At 36.1% G+C, this 20,906-nt stretch overlaps 1 protein-coding gene across 1 annotated transcript in view; it reads right to left on the bottom strand.

Annotated features, from left to right (window-relative positions):
- RPS6KC1 (ribosomal protein S6 kinase C1) overlaps positions 1–12,571 on the bottom strand; it is a 203,602-nt gene extending 191,031 nt beyond the window's left edge. Inside the window, exons 1-2 of the mRNA XM_044674955.1 lie at positions 12,392–12,571; positions 9,119–9,194 (exon numbers count right to left, since the gene is read on the bottom strand). Of these exons, the coding sequence (XP_044530890.1) occupies positions 9,119–9,194; positions 12,392–12,495 (180 nt within the window). The 5' untranslated portion in view covers positions 12,496–12,571. The remainder of the gene's footprint in view (positions 1–9,118; positions 9,195–12,391) is intronic.
- Positions 12,572–20,906: the final 8,335 nt, after the last annotated feature.

Raw genomic sequence — 20,906 nt, 5'->3', positions numbered from 1 at the left:
TATGTTAGCAAAATAACCAACAAAGCTTATTAAAAGAAATAAAGCTTAATTTTACAGAAATAAGCTCTCAGGCAACTTTACCTTTCTGGAACACAACCAAGAACCAAGAAATAAATCCCAAAAGGTAGTGAGGTAACCCCTGAGTTACCAAATTTAATACCAAAATAAATGAATCCTAAGCTCCTACATTTATTCACAGATCTACATTCTTAATTTAATTAGTTCTAATTTTGCACATGGACCTAATAAGCTTGTTTTTGTTGCTTTTCAATCTATAGTAGGCTATAATCAGCAACTTAGAAAGGAAGAATAGGGAGAGAAAACCACTAGTATAGAAATGATGCCCATACAAATTTTTTTTTAAGTCTGAAATTTTTAAAGGTGGTAAAGCCACTGGCATCTGAAAAAGTCAAGAATGCAAAATGACCCTTTCCCTAACCTCTGCCAAAGGCTCTAAGTAGCCAGTTATATTATACAATGTTTGTAAGTATATTTCAGCTTTTCCAACTTTCAATACATACAAACATGAAAAACCTCTTATAGTTAAAAAATTGTCAATTACTTATAGTAAGAACTGAGCTATAATAGATAAGTAAGTAGATATCATTCATGTAATCTATCCAATTTTTGCCATTCATTCCAAATCCTTTCCCCAATGCAAATATTTCAATAATTTTTATAACATTTTACATAACTGTCTAACTTGATTTTTACTTTCTTTATCTTTACTTTCTTCTTACTTACAAAAGTTCTAAAAAGCAGTGACAACACAGATAATATGTAAACCAGATAATATTCCAGAAGAATAAAAAACTTCCTAATACCACTATAAGTAACTTCATAAAATACTTTCTTTACATTTGTAAATTGATTTTACTAGTGTATAAATCAAATCACATTTTCAATAAATCCAATTTTTTTTAAAGTTTGGAATATAGTGTCAAGTTGACAATAAGCCACCTACAGAGGTATGAATAACAATGTCTATAACTATAAAATGATGTTTTAGGAACTGTTGGATTTCTGCTTTCTGTGCCACTACTGATATTCTTTCTTCTAAGCAGAGAGGTCATTATCTTTTATTAAATAGTAGTGATAATTATATTTGATAACACTAATTATTATTCATTACAATGAATACAAATATTAAGAGATGTAATGTTACTAATTAATGACATTAGCAACCAACAATTTTAACAATTATAATTACTAGAATAATAATACTATAATAATACTATAGTACTTGATAGTTAAACTGTATTTAAAATTTTTGGGCATTTTGCACAGATGTTCTCAATTTAATTCATTTTCATTTCATTTAATCCAAAACTAGTGATAGTGATAAAAACTAGACTTGAAATTCTTTAGGAAGAACTGCCAGGTGAGAAGACTCCCCTAACAATGTAGGTCAGTGACTTCTCAACAATCTAGTCAGTTGACTAGGTAGAGTACACAGCTAACAAAATCATCTTCCTAAGGTACTGTTCTGATCATACCAATCTCTTGCTCAAAAACCTTTAGCGAGTTCTAATTTTTTCTATATGATAAAATGTAAACTCTTTGGACAACTATTTTAAGGTCTTCTGTAATGTGGCTCAACCTGCCTGTCCAGACTTATTTCATGTACTTCCCATCATACCCTACACATTCTAGTCAAATTGGACTACTAGTTGTTCTTCAAATGTGATACTCCATCTTCTAAGTACACTCTCACAAGTTTTTCTTCATCCTTAGAATGCTCATTTCTGCCTCTCAAGAACTTTGTCTTCCTCCAACACTCAACTTAGAAGCCAACTGTTCTGTAAAGTCTTCCCTGATTCTCTGGTTTAACCAGTTAAGTGTTCCCTCCCACCACAATTTTCCCTTTATCATAAAGACTTGAATATAAGTTGAAAATTCTCAGTAGAATGTTTCTAGAAAGCAGGAATTGGTTTTATTTATTTGTGGGTCTTCCTGTGGGTTTTCTTCCTCAAGTTTGTATATGCAAAAAAGATAAGAAGGGCTGCAAGGTGGAACTCTGGATAGAGTGTCAGGCCTATTATCCTTTGATAAAATACAGGCCTGGAGTGAGAAAGATCTGAATTCAAATCCAACTAAGATACTTATTAGATATGTGACACTAGGCAAGTCATTTAACCCTTTTTGCCTCAGTTTCTTCATCTATAAATGAGCTAGAAAAGGAAATGGCAATCTAGTACCTTTGCCAAAAAAAAAAAAAACCCAAATGGGGAAATGAAAAATTAGACAAGATTGAAATGATTAAACAGCAATAAAATGGTAAGAATTTTAGAACTAATAACAGCTATTTACCCAGAGATTCCAAGAATTATATGTTAGGGATGTCCTAAAAAAGGGGGGAGGAGGAAATGGTCTACCTATTAAAAAATACTAATCAGTTTTGTTTATAATAAAAAAAATTGGAGAAATCTACATCTTCAACTACTGGAGAAAAATGAAATAAATAATGACACAACACCATAATCAAATATTATTATGCTACTAAAAAATAGCAAATATGGATATAAGATTATGAAAAGGCATACATATAAAAACTGACTCAAAGCAAAGAGTGACCAAATTGCGTTAATTCAAGGAAAGCAGGATTGATTCAAGAATAGGAAAACTATGAGCCAATTTCCTTAATGAATATTGATGCAAAAACTTTAAATGCTAGCAAGAAGATTAAAGCAATATATCACAAAGATCATATGTTATAACCAGATGGGATTTATACCAGTAATGCAGGTCTGGTTCAATATTAGGAAAACTATCAACATGGCCTAATTGACCAGATCAATAACATTAACCAAAAAAAATCAAATGATTATATCAATAGATGCAGAAAAGGCATTTGATAAAATACGATACTTAGTTCTATTAAAAAAAAAACACTAAGAAGCAGAGGAATCAATGAGAGCTTTCTTAAAGTGATGAGTAGTTACCTCTATAAAACAAAGAGCAAGCATTAGTTGTAATAGGGACAAACTTGAAGACTTCCCAAAGATTAGGAATGAAGTAGGGATGTACATTATCATCATTATTTTTCAACATTGTACTAGAAATGCTATAGTAATAAGACAAGAAAATTGAAGGAATAAAAATAGGCAATGAAGAAACAAACTCTTTGCAGTTGATATGATGGTATATTTACAAAACCCCAGAAAATCAATGAAAAAACTAAAAGCTGAAACAGCTTTTATAACTGTTTATAACATAACAGCTTCAACAAAGTTGCAAGATACAAAATAAACCCACATAAATCTTCAGCATCCTATATGCTACCAACAAAACCCAGCTATAAGAGATAGAATGATAAATTCCACCAATACCAATGTAATAAAATACCAAGCCAATGTAATAAAAGACAATTCTGCCAAAGTTAATTCATTTATTTAGTGCCATACCAATTAAACTACCAAAGAATAATCATATATACCAAAGAATAATCATATAGTGATAGAAAAATAATAACAAATTTCATCTTTAAAAAAAGGTCAAGAATATCAAGGGAATCAATGAAAAAAAATGTGAAGAAGTCAGCTAGTAGTACCAGATTTCAAACTATATTACAAAGTAGTAATCATTAAAATAATCTGGGACTAGTTAAGAAACAGAGTGGCAGATCAAACATGCAATAGTAGATGACCATAGTAATCTAGTATTTGATAAACCTAAAGATCTTAAGGAAAATAGGAAACAGGGGTAGAGGGGAAGATTTGCTGCAAGTTTCTCTGATAAAGGTCTCATTTCTTAAACATATAGTAAATTTTGCCTATGGATTAAGATGGGTCATTTAAACACCAAGAAAGGACTTTGATAAAACCAAAACAAGTAGAGATCTTTAGTAATGTGAGAATTTGTTTTTTATATGCTGTTTTATTCCTATATCAGGGTCCTGGATTAGAAAATCAAATCAATGTGGACTTTTACATTTCCTTTGTTCTTAGGAATGTCCCTCCATAAAACCTATCTAATAGATAAGGCTCTTCCAGTCAGATACCAGACTGTCCTGCCCTCCAGCACCTATGGGGATGGGTTGAATCTTGATGGACAACTACCTCATTAACTATTCACCAGTGAGAGATGTTTTGGGATATCCAAAAGAGGAACTGAATACTGAGCTCCCAAATTGTATTTATGGACCTGCAAGAAGGAACTTCCTACTCTCTTAACAGCAAGAGGTTCACTAACCTATTGAATTATTGGTTAAATACTAACCTAATCAATAAATTTATATTCTTACCTAAAAGCCTGTCTCTCAAATATTTTAATTATAACAGAAAACTTCATAAAACATTCCTTTTTTTGTTGACTCTGAATAACTTTGTACTAGTGAACAACTATGATTTTTGCCAATAGATATAAGAGCCTAAAAGACTGTGCCATAGTAATTGTCATTCTTTCCCATCTGGCACCTAGAATTCTAAATTGTGGACATGGACAAAGTATTCAAAACACATCACCTATTTGCTAAACATAGCAAATTTTTCAAATAGGTACAGGATTACTATGGTCTGGTGCAAACCTAGACCCCATCAGATGGTTTTAACTGATGAAGCTTCCACATGGGAAAAGGCTGGAAGTCTATTTCCAGAAGAATAAGAAAAGTAACATGAAAAGACTATAAAGCACGCATAGACTTCTGTAACTGAGTTCAGTAGGCTAACCACCTGGAGAATTGGAGGTTCTTTTGATTATCTGTGAAGCCATTGAAAAAGTTTGGCAAGCTTCTGCCTCAAGCCTCTGCCAACTCTGTCTTCTCTCAGTATTTTCAGCAGTTCTGTTCACTGTCAAATGGCATTCAATGACAGATCATGGTCTGGTTCCTTCTCCCTTTTGAAGCCACATGACTCCAAGGAATAGGCCTCATTCTCTGGCCTCTGTCTTTGTTCTCTTCTGTTCTAGGTGAAGGGAGTGAAACCTCTTTCACCTTGTGGGTTTCAAAAGTTATAGAGGGCCCTTCAGCATTATGGTTCAGAGTCTAAAGGACACAGTTCTATAGTCAGTCCAGCATCAAATGACTCAAGAAGTAAGGAGCGACCTTCTGAACCCAGGCCAGTGGAAGCTGAGGCAATAACTCATCTGCCAGAGACCCTACCTGAACTTGGTGAGACCAATGCTACACAGGAACCAAGTCTTGGGGAAAAAAATACATTTAGCAGGAGTGATGAAGTTAATTGGCCAGGAAAGAAGACTGAGAAGAAATGGTTAGTCAAGTAACAGGAAAATCAATAAAACAGCATCACAAAAACTCAGAGAAGAAAGTATCCATGGTGAAAGACTGATAGGTTAATGCTGTCAAAAGCTGCTGAGAAAGGCAACTATAGGGCTAATGGAAGAGTGCCAGGCCTAAAAACAGAAGTAGGAGGTTCAAATTGGCCTCAGATACTTCTTAGCTGTGTGACCTTGGCAAGTCACTAAAATCCAATTGCCTAGCCCTTACCAATCTTCTGCCTTGAAATCAATACTGAGTATCAATTCTAAGACAGAAGTTAAGGGTTTAAAAAAAAGAAAAATTGCTGAGAGACAGAAGGATGAAGACTGAAAAAAAAAGGCCATCAGAATTGGCAATTAAGAGTCGAATGGTAACTAAAGAAACTGAGTAAAAGAGAAAGTAGAAGTAAAGAGTGTAAACATTTTTTCTAGGAATTTTATTATAAAGGAGAAGAGAGATATGAAATAGCTTCAGAAAAATACTATGGTAAGGTCCAGTGAGGTTTGAGAATTATTAATGATTTATAAGATTTTCTTTAAATAATAAGCCTTCCTAGTGCTTTTAAAAGTATGCTTCAGTTTCTAAAAATATCCAGTACAGAATATGAACTACAGCATTACGTTACAGAGAAAATTATATTTTGTATTTGCATTAGTAAGCCATGGGAAACAGCCAAAACAATCTGTGTTTATAAATAATGAGAAAAATATTTCTTCTGAATTTCAAAAGAATGAAAAGTTGCTGCTAATGCTTTTAAAAATAAATATAAATTATCTTTTTAAAAGTAAATAAATCTCATTTTAAAAGATCACAACACAATTTAAAATGAAGTTTCTTTAAGAAGGACAAAGAGGAATGAATTCATTCCTGAAATGTACTTGAAATCTGAAACCACAAAACTTTGGGGGAAGGGAAAGAATTCATAAAGAGGTCTCTCTAATCCATTTAATCCATTAGAAATTAATTTTCTTTCAACAAATTCTGAGAAAAAATATTAGAAATTGCTCTAATGTGCTAATTAAATCAACTAATATTTACCTACTCTTCTGACTGGTTGCAGGCTAGCAGAAGAGAAATATAATCTTTCAGAATGGTCTGCTACTATAGAACATCCAGATAGGTAACAAGTGAACAGTTCTGAGACTTAAGTTGACTCCTCCATCCCCACCTCACTTTATTCAACTTATCACCTCACACTTCTCCTTTAATTTAGTCCTACTGCCCCTTATTCCTCCTGGATTTCTTTCCCAAGATTCCATATGTTAAAGAACTATAGACTCCATTCTTTCCTACTTTATTTTGGACTTCCCAAAAAGTTCATAATACTAAAAAAAGGGGGAAAGCTATAAGGAGTCTCACATTTGATATATATTTGCTTTATTGTCTAAGTTTAAGCAATTGGGATTATTCAGAAAAAGAAAAAGGGGGTGGGGAAAGAACTTCAATTTATTTGACCCTCCTAATTCAAAGGCAACTAAAGTTAAGTAAAAATTCAGCTGCTCAATCTTTTAGGACCCTGTGCAGAATATGATAACCATCATTAATGTAACCAACCCAGTTGCCTTTCTTCATGCTTGTATATAAGTTTTAACTATTATAAAATACTACATGTAATTAAGTCATTTGTCTTCACTCAAGTTATTTTTAGAAGGTGCATGTTTTATATCTTCCTGCATAAGATAGAAGATTCCCATGCAATTTTTGTACAATCTACAAAAATGATTCAAAGAAAAAATAGCACAGTAGTACCATGACTTAAGCAGTTGATTAGAAGACTAGGAGATCATCACTTCCTTATATCATCTCCTTTCTTCATGGCTTACAGAACCCACAAACTCTTCCCTCAATCTCTCCTATGACCTGTGGAGATTACAGTGAGAATCTGGAACTGTCTCTTCTCTAGAGGATACACTGAAGAAGGTTTTGAGAAATGGTTGCACAGAAAAGTCCATAAGGGGAGTGCTTAGCTTTTTTTTTTTTTTTAACTATTTTGTGTTATAGATTAAATCATGTGGTTTCACAAAATGACAGAAGAAAATGGAGAGGACAGGTAAGAGAGGTGAAGAAAATAAAAGGCAAAGGAAAGCAAGGAAACAAATGCTGCATTTGAAGTCAGAAGGGTATAAATTCCAGCTCTGCCATTTACCACCTTTTTAGCCTTTAACAATCCACTTAACTTTTCTGGGCCTCATTTTCCTCATCAACAAAATGAAGGAGTTGAACTACATGACCTCCTAAATTCCTTCCAGATCTAAAGCTATAATCATATGATTCTGGGTAAGAATACCACACTAGCTAGCTATGCACAGTCTTCTCTCTTCATCCTTATTTACACTCTTCTCTACCTCTACCATTTCACTTTTTTCTGGTCACCAGCTATGAGGAAACAAGGAACAGATAACTGAACTTAGGATATGTAGTACTATACATATACAATAATGATTGCTGACTTCCACAAACAGTTCAGAAAACAGTTATCCCTTTCCAAGCACTGACGGCAAAGGTAAATTTAGGTGATTCAATAAGGAAGCAAAGTAGTGGAGAAGGAATGCCAAGGGATGGTAGAAAGAGTCTACTTATTTTACAATTTTGCCACATGTCCAAAAAAATCTTGATGCTACCTCTGGTACTTGGCACTATAAATTGGCAATGCCTGGCATAAAGCAGGGTTCTAACTGAATTGAAAACTAAATGTGTACACACTGAACAGCTTAACACTAACCACCCATCACATACAAAGCAAAGCATTTGACTTCCTTCTCCTTTTTATTTTTTTTTAAACTCTTACCTTCTGTTTCAGAAGCAATACTGTGTATTTGGTTCTAAGGCAGAAGAGCAGTAAAGACTAGGCAATAGGTATTAAGTGACTTGCCCAGGGTCACACAGGTAGTAAGTATCTGAGGCCAAATTTGAACCCAAAACCTCCCATCTCTAGGCCTGGCTCTCAATCCACTGAGCCACTCAGCTGCCCTTCTTCCCTTTAAAAGTATTAAATTTCTAAATAATCAAAAAAATCTATTTGAAACTTTCTCCCTACAAGAAGGAAAAAAGTGCTTCTTCATTAAGCATGATGAAAGACACCTTTGCTTTGTATTTAATAGAGAATATGAACTTGACTGGTCAAACCATCCTGAAGCAACATACATGTATTTAAGGAAAAGCTTATTATAATCATAAAACATAATAAATCATAAAGATAGAAAATATTAAGGAATTGACCAATCTCCTCAATTTAAGAATGAGGAAACTATACCATTAAGTGATTTACACGAATCACTGACAAATCAATGCTACAAGAGCAAAAATTCAGGTTTCTTAACTTCCAAATCCACTGCTTTTCCTACTATGCAACAAAGTATTTTTTTCTATTTTGAATCATGTAATAGTATTCAAAAAGGAAACATAACACTACTCACTTAACAATGCTGAAAGGTCTATCATATTTTTCTAAGAATGTTATAAACTTAATAGAGGATCAAAAAAAAATCTACTTCAGGATACTTCTAGGTTCATAAAATTCAAAGTTGTAAGGGACCTTAGATACTAATCCAACCACTTCATTTTGCAGATAAAGAAACTGAGGTACAGAAAAGTTAAGTTACACAATTGCCTATGGTCATACATATAGCAAGGAGTCAATGCAGAATTCAAACCCAGGTCATCCTACTCCAAATCCACTGTCCTTTCCACTATCTCCTACAAATAAAGGCAAAAAATAAACACAAAACTATTGTCTTATTTTTTCCTATCTATATATCCAATACAAGGTAAGACAACACAAAGAGTTAAAATAGGGAATCTCTTGGTAACTATTTGAAAATCAGTTCATTAAATGATCCTGTCAGCTTCAAGGAAATGGTAGAAATTTAAAGCAAGTTATAATGAAAAAAAGAATGCTATTACCTGAAATAGAAAAATACTGCTACTTTGAATCACTAAGACCCAACCACTCCACAGAAATATACTATACTTCAAGAATTGAAAATATGGAGAATATCACCTGAAGTTATGTTTAGGTATAATTCAGTGAGAAAGACAAACAGACAGATAGCAAACATCAGATTTCTTTGCTTATCTATTTCATGAGATATTCTCAAAGGGGCACTTCTTTGCTTAATTCTCAAGGGGGAAAATGTTTTTCTCAGCACTAAAGATAGTAACAGTTTTATTTATTTTAAACCATTAATAGTTATTTTTATTTTATTTTTACAATCATTTATTATCATTCCCTCACACTACTTCCTAAGTGAACAATGAAAGAAAATAAGAAAAAAGTTCTCATAATAAATATGAATAGGCCAGGAAAACAAATTCCCAAAATTGGCCATGTCTAAAAATGAATATCTCTATGCATTTGAAAGTCATCACCTCCATGGCAGAATTAGTGTTTCATGTTCAGTCTTCTGGCCTTTTAATTCATCATTGCACTGATTAGCATCCTAAAGTCATTCATAATTGTTTTTCTTTATGTCTTTTGTTTAAATTGTTCTAGTTCTGCTTACTACAGTGAATTAGTTCACTTCAAAACAGCATCAAGTTATAGAGGTCTTCCTAGCCTCCTTTTTTAATGAGAAATAATATTCCATTATATATACCAAAATTTGTTTAGGCATTCTCCGATAGGTGGCCACTCCATTAGTTTCTGATATTTGGCTACTACAAAAGATTGCTATAAATATTTTTGTACATTTGGATCTTTTTCCTCTTTATTTGATCTTTTTGAAGTATGGCCTAGCATGAGAATGGCTGGCCCAAAAAGCCTTCAGTTTAGTAAGTTTTGGGTCATAGTTCCAAATAGGGAAAATTATTCTTAATATTTAAAGGTACTTTTGTCTTGATTAAATATTTTAATAACTTTATCAATTAAAAAGCCAAAAGCTTAAAAAATAAATAAGATGATTGAGGAAGGAGAAAATAGTATAAGCTATTTTCTAGTTCAAGTCATTCCATATGATCTCCAAAATCTTTTTCAATTTTAATGTTATATGGTTCAAATATGAATAGAATATAGATTCTGGGAATTCTAAGGTAATTTGCTACTATGTTTTAAATTATGATGTTAAAAAATAATATAATGAAGATTTTATCATAAGGTACAAATATTTAAGTTCTGTACTGTAATCCTACCCTTTTACATAAGGAAAGAATAAACTTCAATCACTAATTTTATCAGTGAATATGCTGATATATTATAAACTTCTAGCATCTTAATAAAGGAGCTCCTGCGTTGTTGTAGTAGAAGAATATTCACCACTGTAATGAGCTTCTCCAAACTTACATAGGTAGTAACTGGTCAAAAGCCATGTAGTATATGGCCAGGCCCATACTCAAAGCCTTTGCAGCTTAGCAAAACATGCAAGAGCTTTTTCACTGCAAGCATCAACTCCTCCAAGGTCATTTCCTTACCTTAATTAGGCAATGGAATAGGACTTTGGTGGGGGTAAAAAGAATATGTTTAGTTGATAATGGTACCCAATGTAACATATAAAAAACTGATAACTATACATCTCTAAATATTCTGGAAACTAAAGTTTCTTTAGGAGTGATTTAAGGATTCCCTTATCTTACAAAATTTCTTACACAGTTATGAAATAACATCAAACAATAAAAAAAATACTTCCGTGCCTCATGATGCTTTTTTAACAAGGCCCCAAGTGTGCCAAATCTCTCTTTACTCAAGAAACATCCCCTTCTCCATCCAGACTGATTCACTCACTATGTCCCCAAAAATGTATTCTTTCCAATCTGCTCATCCTATTTCTCTCCTCTGTCCCCACTCATCCATTCTTCATATATTCATATACTACTTCATCTTCCATACATGTGAGTGAGACTTGGGCTTGACTTTGACTCTGAAGTTTTCCTTGACCACTCTATCAAGGATTTCTCTCCCCTTTAAATTAATATAGTTAGTAATTAACATAATTGTTAATTTGTATAAATGAATAGATCTGCTATAAGATTTTAAGTAATAGTCAGGTGGGGACTTAAATAGTATATATGCAATTTTAAATAATAAAATGTTTATATATATATTACATATGTGAATGAATGTGTATATGTGTATGCTTATATTATATTTGTATATGTAGTTATACATATGTAGAAGAGTGTATACTTGAAAAGATCCAGAAATCTCTACTTTATCCATCTCCAGAAGAGAACAAATATATATAGCTGACCCCACAGAACAACCTAGTACAATACTGCTATAGAGAGAGACATTCAATAAATATTTGATCCTGATAACCTTCCTCCAGACTATGCTTTACATAGCTTCACTAATATATAAAGAATTCAAACACCATAAAAATAGGACCTCTAGAACAAGGTGAACAATTTGAGTCCAATGGTGAAAATTTCAATATTATTCTTGGAGATCATATGGACTAACATTCTATTGCACTTACCATTTAATACTGCATATTAAGAATTATTTAGGTTTGTGTCTCATCACTCAGTGTAGGTACCTTAAAGAGCAGAGGCAATATCTTATAAGTTTGTATTACCCTAGAACCTAGGGCAGTTCTTTGCTAATGAGCACTTGTTCAACGAATGAGGAATCTAATCTGGGAGCAGATTCCCCCGTTCAACAAGACCTGCACTCCAGAGATAGGATGGCACCACAATCTTCTCCATAGGGAAAGGAGCATTCCAGGCTTCCCTCTCTGAGAATGGAGATCTCTTACCTGAAGCAGGGGCTGCCGGTCCCACCTCGGCCATTAGTCCCCACCCTCTCGTTCCTGGCTCACTTCTGCACCTTCTGCCTCAATGGTATCTCCAAAAAGCCTCATTCCTTCATTCATTCATTAAACAAACACAACAATGCACCTACCCATTTCAAGGCATAGGGTTGGGGGGAACACGAAATATGACAGTCCCTGCTTTCTCGGAGCACACATGAGCAAGGCATGCACAAAGACCCACGCAGGACGCCAGGTAGACTGGGGATGAGTAGTAAGCGAGGTGCATAAGTGTCACCACCCGTGTTCCATCAGGTCCCACTCCCAGGTACCTGTCAGCTGCAGCCTCAGCCCCACCCCACGGACCTGTCCTAGCCCCAATCCTGCACTCCTGCAACTAACATCGCTGACCTCTCCGGACTTGCGGTTCTCCATCGGCCCCGCACGCCCTCCGGGCCCCGGAGTTCAGCTGACGCCCGGGCCCTTACTTACCCGGGCGGTCACCTTATACACCGTGTACCCCTTAGGATGCCGCTGGGGCTCGGTAACCGTGTAGAAACGCGCCAGCTCTGCAGCCCGGTCCCGAGGAGAGGTCATCCTCCCGCCGCCCACTGCCGCCGTTGCCCACCCGTGACCATCAGAGCATCCCTGCCCAGCTTCCTGCCAGCCTGCCAGCCTGCCCAGCAGGCACAGCCGGAGGAGACAGTGTAGGGGGAGGAGGCGCCCCGGGAGGCGGAGCCTGGGCATCCCAGGGCCGCGCGGCTTCGGGGCAGCTCCGCTTCCGGGTTAGGGAAAACACTTCCGGGTTTGGGTATACTTCAATCCGAGGCGGGCGAGACAAGTTGGTGCTGATATCTTTGGTTCTTAAATTCAAAGAAGTTGTGCTCCAAGCCAGTACCCGATTCCCATGCGGGTAGTATTCAGCCCAGTCACTGTGAAAGTCCCAACTGTCCTTGTGCCTATGAAACCCAAATACTCCCTCTACCTTTGTTACCGTAAGAACCTCTCCACAGTGACATAGAATCCCCCTCGCCTTGTCACTGTGAAAGCCCAACATTCCCTCTGCCTTTGTCACCAGGAGTGCCCAAATACCCACCTCTGTCACCATGGAATCCCCTCACTCCCTGTCTTGTCACTGTGAGGACCCCTCCATGGTGACATATAGAATCTCCTTCCCATCCCTTGTCCCTGCGAAAATCCCCATGTGGCATAGAATCTTCCCTTGTCACTGAAATGTCCAACCACCGCCTCTGCCTTTGTCAATCAATACAAGAACTCAAAAACCCCTTCCTTTTTCACTATGGAATATCCCCATTCCTCTAGTTCTCTATGGGCAAATCCAAGAACCTTTTCTGCCTTTGTCATCATGAGAACCCAAATCTCTCTTCTTCCTTTGTAACTATGGAATATCCACATAAGACCCCCATGACCCTTTGAGAACTAGGTACTCATATCACTAGGGGGTCCCTCCTCATTAAAGGAGAGTTCAAATATCCCCTTAACCCTCCACAACCTGAAATTGCCAAACCCAGCCCCACCTCCGAGAAACCCCAGATACCCTTTCTGTCCTTGTCAATGTAGAATCTCCCATGTGCATTTCCCAGGCTTGGCTTCTTGGAAGATCACAGATTATCGAATCTTTCCTTCGGAATAAACTCACATCATCCTGAGAGAACCAAGATTGACTCTGGTTTTAAGGTCATGTCTACCAGTCAACTCATAACTCCCATTTTACCACCTGATCCTGTGTTATAGAGAGCTCAAAGCCTCTCTGACCTCTGATTGTCTACCAGTCCCATATCTTATTTTTCACCATTATTATCATCATTACTGTTAAGGTGTGAAAAAATTAATGAAATGTTTGCAAAGCACTTTGCAAACCATAAAGCACTTATGCAAAACATAAAGAATCATCAAATGAGTACTTACACATTCCTCCTCTCTGTAAAACAATCATGAGCTTAGAAATCCTAAATATGTACTTATGAATTAATTTGGGAACTGAATAGAAAACATTAACCTACCCGTATACAGATATTAGGCTACAAATTAGATATTATTTAGATTTAGTTACCACACTTAAGTTATAACAGAGTTAAAGATACTACTCAATTGGTTAATCAAACATTTATTAAGCACCTGCTATATGACAAGCATTGTACAAGACTAAACATTGGGAATACAAAAAACAAACAAACAAACAAAAAAAAAAAAAACTAAGAGGTCCTGCCATTGAGGAGTTTGAATTCTTTCAGAAAAGTAACAAAAGACAGCTAAAAATGGTTAAGGCATTGGAAGGGCTACTGTATAAGGATTATGAACTTGTTTGAAAATTAAGGTGACTAAAAGACAAGTTCTGAGCATGATCAATTTGGGGGGGGAGGGGAGCAGGGCAGGTAAGTGATTATTAGCCTTCATATAGTCTTGGAAAGGACAAGACAATATAGAACAGAGTTGGGAAGATGGGGAAGAAAATGAAATTGGTTATAGGATAGATAATATCACAGAAATGGGAATAACCAATCATAGTTACATCACGAAAATCTGGCTAGTGTTATGAATTTCTGGGTCAAGATGGATACCACTTTGAGTGACAAGACTGAGGTCAGTTGGAGACCTCAGAATGTACCCAGGTGCTGTGAGCCAGGGCCAAAAGTCAGTTGGAACCAACCCTATAAATACCCATCATGCACAGCATAAATACCCATCATGCACAGCATAAGACAGTTCAGTCTGGAGCAGTCTTGGGAAATGGGAGGTTAAAGAGAGGGAGGGTATATATCTGCAATTCAACTGCCTTGCCTGACAGAGCTAGAAAGCTATTATAACCATCATCAATAGAGCTGTGAGAGAGCAATATCACTGTCTTTCAAGAACATCATCAACAGCCTTCCCTAATCTTTGGCTTGGCTCTGGCCAAGTCAAGCCAGAGTTAGTGAGAGGGTGAAGAATGTTCAGTCTCTGCCTGATCCAGCAACCTCTATAGCTTTGATCATCTATTTAGATAATTAGCAATAGGGTTCCCAAATCCTCCATACTTTCCGTTGTTCCTAACCCTGTCAAGCCAGGATTAAATATAGTTGTTTGTTACAAAGTCAAAGATTGAGGTACCTTTCCTGAGTGGTGAATATATCTAAAGCCCCTGGGAAGGGGAAGACAGTCATGCAATCAGATCCATAACATTATCCAATCAGAGCACCAATAGCCCATATCTATATTCATTCCAACCCCAGGTTGAGGAACTAGAGAAATTGACTACACATACAACTTCTCAGTGGTTCCCTACCTGGGCAGTTGTTGAAAGGAGACAACTGACAGGCTTAGTCCAGCAAAGCCTGGTGGGGAGAGGCATAACCCTTCTGCCAGCAGCACTCACACAGAGGTCTGTGGGTGAGAGTATGTGTCTTCTCTCTCCCCAATTCATTCATCATTCCTTTTTAACACTAGCACCTTCATGGGGCTAGTAATGACTTCCTCTCTGACAACTAAAAAATATTTATTGTGTTATAGAACAGAGCTGAATCTTGTCATCTTTGCTAGGGAATCAAAAATACCAGATTTGCTGTATCCTTGGAAAAGATTTTTTTTTTAATCCCCAATTATATAAAGACGAGCAAGCACAGATAAAACATCTTTTGGGGATGGCACCAAGTAAACATGTGGAGCTTAAAGATAACAAGCATGTCCTGAAAATATACCTTGTGGAAAGTTAATAATTTGTACCCCTTTTTAGCCCCAAAAACAACATTTTTGATTTTAAAGATTAAGTAGCTTGATCTCCCCCAAGGCTGAGGGTGGAGTCCTCTTTCCTTCTGCCTACATCTTTTTTCGTTGTTGTTGTTAAGGATCAGCAAGCTGTATGCAAGGTCTTTGTTTTATCTATAAACAAGAATTCTCTTGGGTAATAAAATCAGTCAGCTAGCTGCCATGCTGGGAAAAACAATTTCACTAGAGGAAAGTGAGCATGTTTTGTACAGCCATTCTTTTTTTCCTTAACTCTTACCTTCCATCTTAAAATCAACTCTATATATTGGTTCTAAGGCAAAAGTGTGGTAAGGGCTACGCAATAGAGATTAAGTGACTTGCCCAGGATCACAGAGGTAGGAATTATCATATTTGAAGCCATGACCTCCAGTATCTAGGCCTGGCTCTCTATCCACTGAGCCATTTACCTCTATCCTACTACTTCCCATTGCAGCCATCTAAACACTACACAATTACTCCAGATGAATGGAAGACCAACCTCTTGTCCTGATTAAGATCTGAGTCCTCCAATCAGAGAAACTCAGTAGAGTATCACAAAGAGCAAATTGATGTAGAGCAGTGATTCCCAAAGTGGGCACTACCGCCCCCTGGTGGGTGCTGCAGCAATCCAGAGGAGCACTGATGGCCATAGGTTCATTTATCTTTCCTATTAATTGCTATTAAAATTTTTTTTAATTAATTTCCAGGAGGCTAAGTAATATTTTTTTCTGGAAAGGGGACAGTAGGCCAAAAAAGTTTGGGAACCACTGATGTAGAGGATAGGAAGTCACCCTTTTTACCTTGGAACCAGGGATTGGGGTGTGGGGAGAGGTTAGCTAAAGGTTGACTTAGCTGATACTTTTATCTATCTCTTTCTCTGGCCTGCTTTTTGCTATTTAATCAATAATTATAAAACTAAAATACAGTCTCCAGAGAATTTAAATAGTAATACTTGGGAGTTGCCGGTAGGAAAGCTAACAATTGTTCTTTTCAGTATAACTTTAAACTAACTCAAACGGAAAGCTAAATTCCTGAGCTCAACTCAAGGACAGAAATGAGGTGTTAAGCAGACGTAGATTCATTTATAAAAACCAATACAATGTAAAATCAATTACATTGTATAATCAATACAGTAGAAATTTGAGGTAATATTTTTTTTATTTTCAGTCATAAAAAGATGAGAACTCTACATTCTAGGACATTAAGGCAAAAAAAAAATACGTCTGAAATTTATAAGATTATGAGGCTGGGCATAACTCAGGCCAGTACTCTGGAAGTTTAGGTTTGATATTGAAATAAAATAGGCTAATTTCTGGTCATTCAACAGTCAATATATTAAGAACAGACAAAGCTTGTTTTTTATCTGTAAACAACCTATTAAAATAATGGATAGAAGAAAGGTGGTGGAGGTAGAGAGGAGTGGGCATGTGCACTCAGGAGCCATTCTAAAGATCTCCTGATTCCTGGCATCTGAAAGAGCCTCTTTCTTGCCCCCTCTTGACTCCTTAGTGTCCTTCCAGTCAGAGGGACTTTGGAACCGGATGTCTTGAAGAGCATAAATTTGATGATCCTGTCACTCAAGCTGTTCTCCATCTTTTCCAGAAGTTCCTTGTTACAACAGTGAGAGGAAGTAGGGACTCTTTCCTAGGAATCCAGAGAATGTGTATATAGGTCTAGCTTCTGATGATGGGCTCTCAGAAGACCCTTGGAGGAGACTTGCTAAGGGAACAGCCAGCCACATGTGGCTATAAGGCCTTTTCTTTCTCAGGCTTGCTTTTTATTATTTGATAAATAATAATAAATTGAGATGCAATCTTCAGAGAATTTAAATCCTAACACTTCAAGAATATCTTACCAAAATATTTATAGCCATGCTCTTTGTGATGGCAAAAAATTGGAAAATGATGGGATGCCCTTTGATTGGGGAATGGCCAAATAAATTGTAGTATCTGATGGTTATGGAATACTATTGTGCTAAAAGGAATAATGAACTGGAGGAATTCCATGTGAACTGGAACAACTTCCAGGAATTGATACAGAGCAAAAGGAGCAGAACTAGGAGAACATTGTACGCAGAGGCAGATACACTGTGGTACGATAGAATAGAATGTAATGGACTTCTCTACTAGCAGGATTGCCATGATCCAAAACATTTCTGAGGGACTTATGAGAAAGAACGCTCTTCATATCCACAGAAAGAACTGTGGGAGTAGAAACACAGAAGAAAAACTGCTTGATCACATGGATCGATGGGGATATGATTGGGGATATAGACTCTAAATGATCACCCTAATGCAAATATTAATAATATGGGAATAGGTCTTGATCAATGACACATGTAAAACCCTGAGGAATTGCTCATTGGTTACAGGAGGGCGGTGGGAGAACAGGAAGGAAAGAACATGAATCATGTAACCATGGAAAAATATTCTTAATTAATTAATTAAAAAGTTTCAAATTAAAAAAATATATCTTTCCCACTGTTCTTTTTCAATCAAAGCCCTTTTTTTCAAAACTTTTTCAAAACTCACTACTTTTTAAAATCTTCTCTACTCATAGGATAACAGATTTAGAGCTATTTAATTTAAAAACCGTTTCCTCCAACCTTTTCATTTTAGTGATCAGGAAATTGAGGCCCATAGAGGTTAAGGGGCTTGCTTAAGATCACAGACAGGGAAGAACTGAACTTTAGACATCTGGCTCTCAAAAACTTTAAGTGAAATATAATTTCATCAAATCTAAAATATAAATTTTTGTTTTCAATGAAATATATCTTAGTATACATACAATTCTACTAAACAGAATTATTGTGAAGAAAAGTGTAACCCTTTAAGCACTACAGAAATGTAAATTACTGTTGTAAAAACAAATTCAACTACATGTAAAATAAGAATTTGTGGCTGGAAAATTACTAGCACTCAAAAAAGATTCTTTAAGGAAAAGAAAACTAATGTTACCGTGACAACTTTAGATATTTTTGTTCAGAGAATTTTTTGGTTCTGAAGGCACTGATTCCAGAATTTGGAAGTAGAGTGTAATGTGCAGAAACTAAAGAGGGTAGCTGCATGTATGGCTTCTGAGAGGGACCTCGGCTTGGATCTGATATAAGTAGGTTTCCTTAATTTTGTTGAATTTCACATGTAGTCAGCATAATGTATTATTTTCCAAGATTCTATTTTTGTAGAAAGAACAGAAATAATTTTCATTTGTTAGCATTTTCTCATAAATGTCAACTGAAATTATTGCTAACATGAAAAGTTGTATGGGTCATTTTTATGCTTTATAAAATATAGGATTTTGGCTAATAAATAGGAGAAATCATTTTTATATTAATGTATGAAATTAGAAGATATGGCATTTGCTCAGCTCTATGCTTTATGGAATTATACTTAGACCTGCCCACTCCTGCTGATATGCCCCTGTGTTCATGCCTGCCTGACATTTTTGGCTAGCACCTTTTTTTTCATTAAGTTTTCATTATGTTATTTTGCATTTCTTTATATTTGGAATTCTTTTTCTTGTCTCTTCAATTTCTTCATCTAAATTATAAATGTAAGCCTTCTATCTGCATTTCCCTTGAGCTATCCTAAGAGGCCTAGTGTACCTCTAAACTAGAGTTTGCATATAAGTAACCTCTCATGATATTAAAGGTTTGCCATATGGCTTCTTTGGGTCAAGACTCTTAAGTTTGAAAATATTTGTATACCTCACTGATCTAAAACACAATGTTTCCTTTTGTATTCATGTAACCATACAAAGGGACTTTATTAGAGACAGGCCTAATGTCAGTACCCTGTCAATTTAGATTTGCTATTGGGACAAAATGGACTCATAAGTCATTGAACAGTTAACAAAAGAGTTTGCTTTGCACTAACATAGTAAGGATATGCAACAAGTGTATGGAATGTTTTAGCTTCTCTAGATGTCTCCATATGGAAACTCATCTGGTGAGCATGTGACTAGTGACTGGAATGGTCTTCAGCAGGACCAGGACACCACATGGTTTGGACTTTTTGTGACTTTAGGTGACCAGGAAACTGAATCAAGGGAAACAGAAGCCTTAAGTCTCAATAACAACTTTATTAGCTTTTAGAGAAAATGAATCCCTTTTCAAGGAAATGGGGGAACCCTGATCCTATCACATACCACCACCAAGGAGGCAACGTCCTAAGGATCTTCTAGAGCAAAGGAGCCTCTATAGTGCTCTAAACAAAATGAAAACATAATTGGGAAATATTCAACCAAGTAAATAAAAATACAATAGACCATAGAAATATAATATATGGTTTTCTAAGTCAAAGTACTGTTCAGAAGGGTCCATATATATAATTTGTTGTGTTCATTAGTCATTTTAGTCATAACCGATTCTTCATGGCTCCATTTGGGATTTTCTTGGCAAAGGTACTAGAGTAAATTTTCCATTTCCTTCTCCAGCTCATTTTACAGATGAAGAAATTAAGGCAAATAGGGTTAAGTGGCTTGCGTAGGGTCACACAGCTAGAAAGTATCTGAAGGTGGATTTGAACTCAGGAAGAAGAATCTTCCTCACTCCAGGACCAGCACCCCATCCACTGAGACACAGATGCCCAACTATTTATAGTTTAGTGGCCCTGTTTCTATTTGAGTTTGATACCACTTTTCTGAAGGATTTTCCACTATTTAAGTGTTTTCAAAGCTTTTACAGTACATGCTTTCTGGCATAGGCAATATTAAGAAGAAGAAAAAAAGCTGCATCTCTCTCTTCCTAAGTCACCAAAAAGAAAAAGAAAAAAAATTTTGTGGAGAACATAAGTAAGAAATTCCAGGATTTTTTCCCCTCCTTTCTCCCCAAAAAGTTTGTCTTAGATCTCATTGATCTAATCTGTGTGGCAGGTAATGTCACATCTTTGCAGTTCAAAGAGGGCCTCCAAAGACAAAGTGGGATGATGAGCTGATAAGCCAATGAGGCAGAACAGCACTGGAAATTTCAGGGCCAGAACACAGATGATGGCACCTCTGGTACAGTCAGAGGAGCTGCACAAGGAACATCAGGGTCACAGCACAGATGGTGGTATTTCTGGCACAATCAAGATTCCATCATGAATCAGGATTATCTGTAGTAAAGTGTTTAAGATCATAAGCAACGTGCTAGTAAATGTTTAACAATGATTTGGGGGGTCAGTATGGAAGTATACTGTAGGAAACACTTTTAAGCTTAATTTGCATCATTAACATTTTTTCCACTACCTCTTAAAGTCTAATGTCAGCAATCAACAAAACAATAA

Source organism: Gracilinanus agilis, chromosome 4 (assembly GCF_016433145.1).
Source record: "Gracilinanus agilis isolate LMUSP501 chromosome 4, AgileGrace, whole genome shotgun sequence".
Lineage (NCBI taxonomy): Eukaryota > Metazoa > Chordata > Mammalia > Didelphimorphia > Didelphidae > Gracilinanus > Gracilinanus agilis.
Note: the sequence above shows the minus strand (reverse complement) of the source record. Positions and strands in the feature narration are given on the sequence as shown.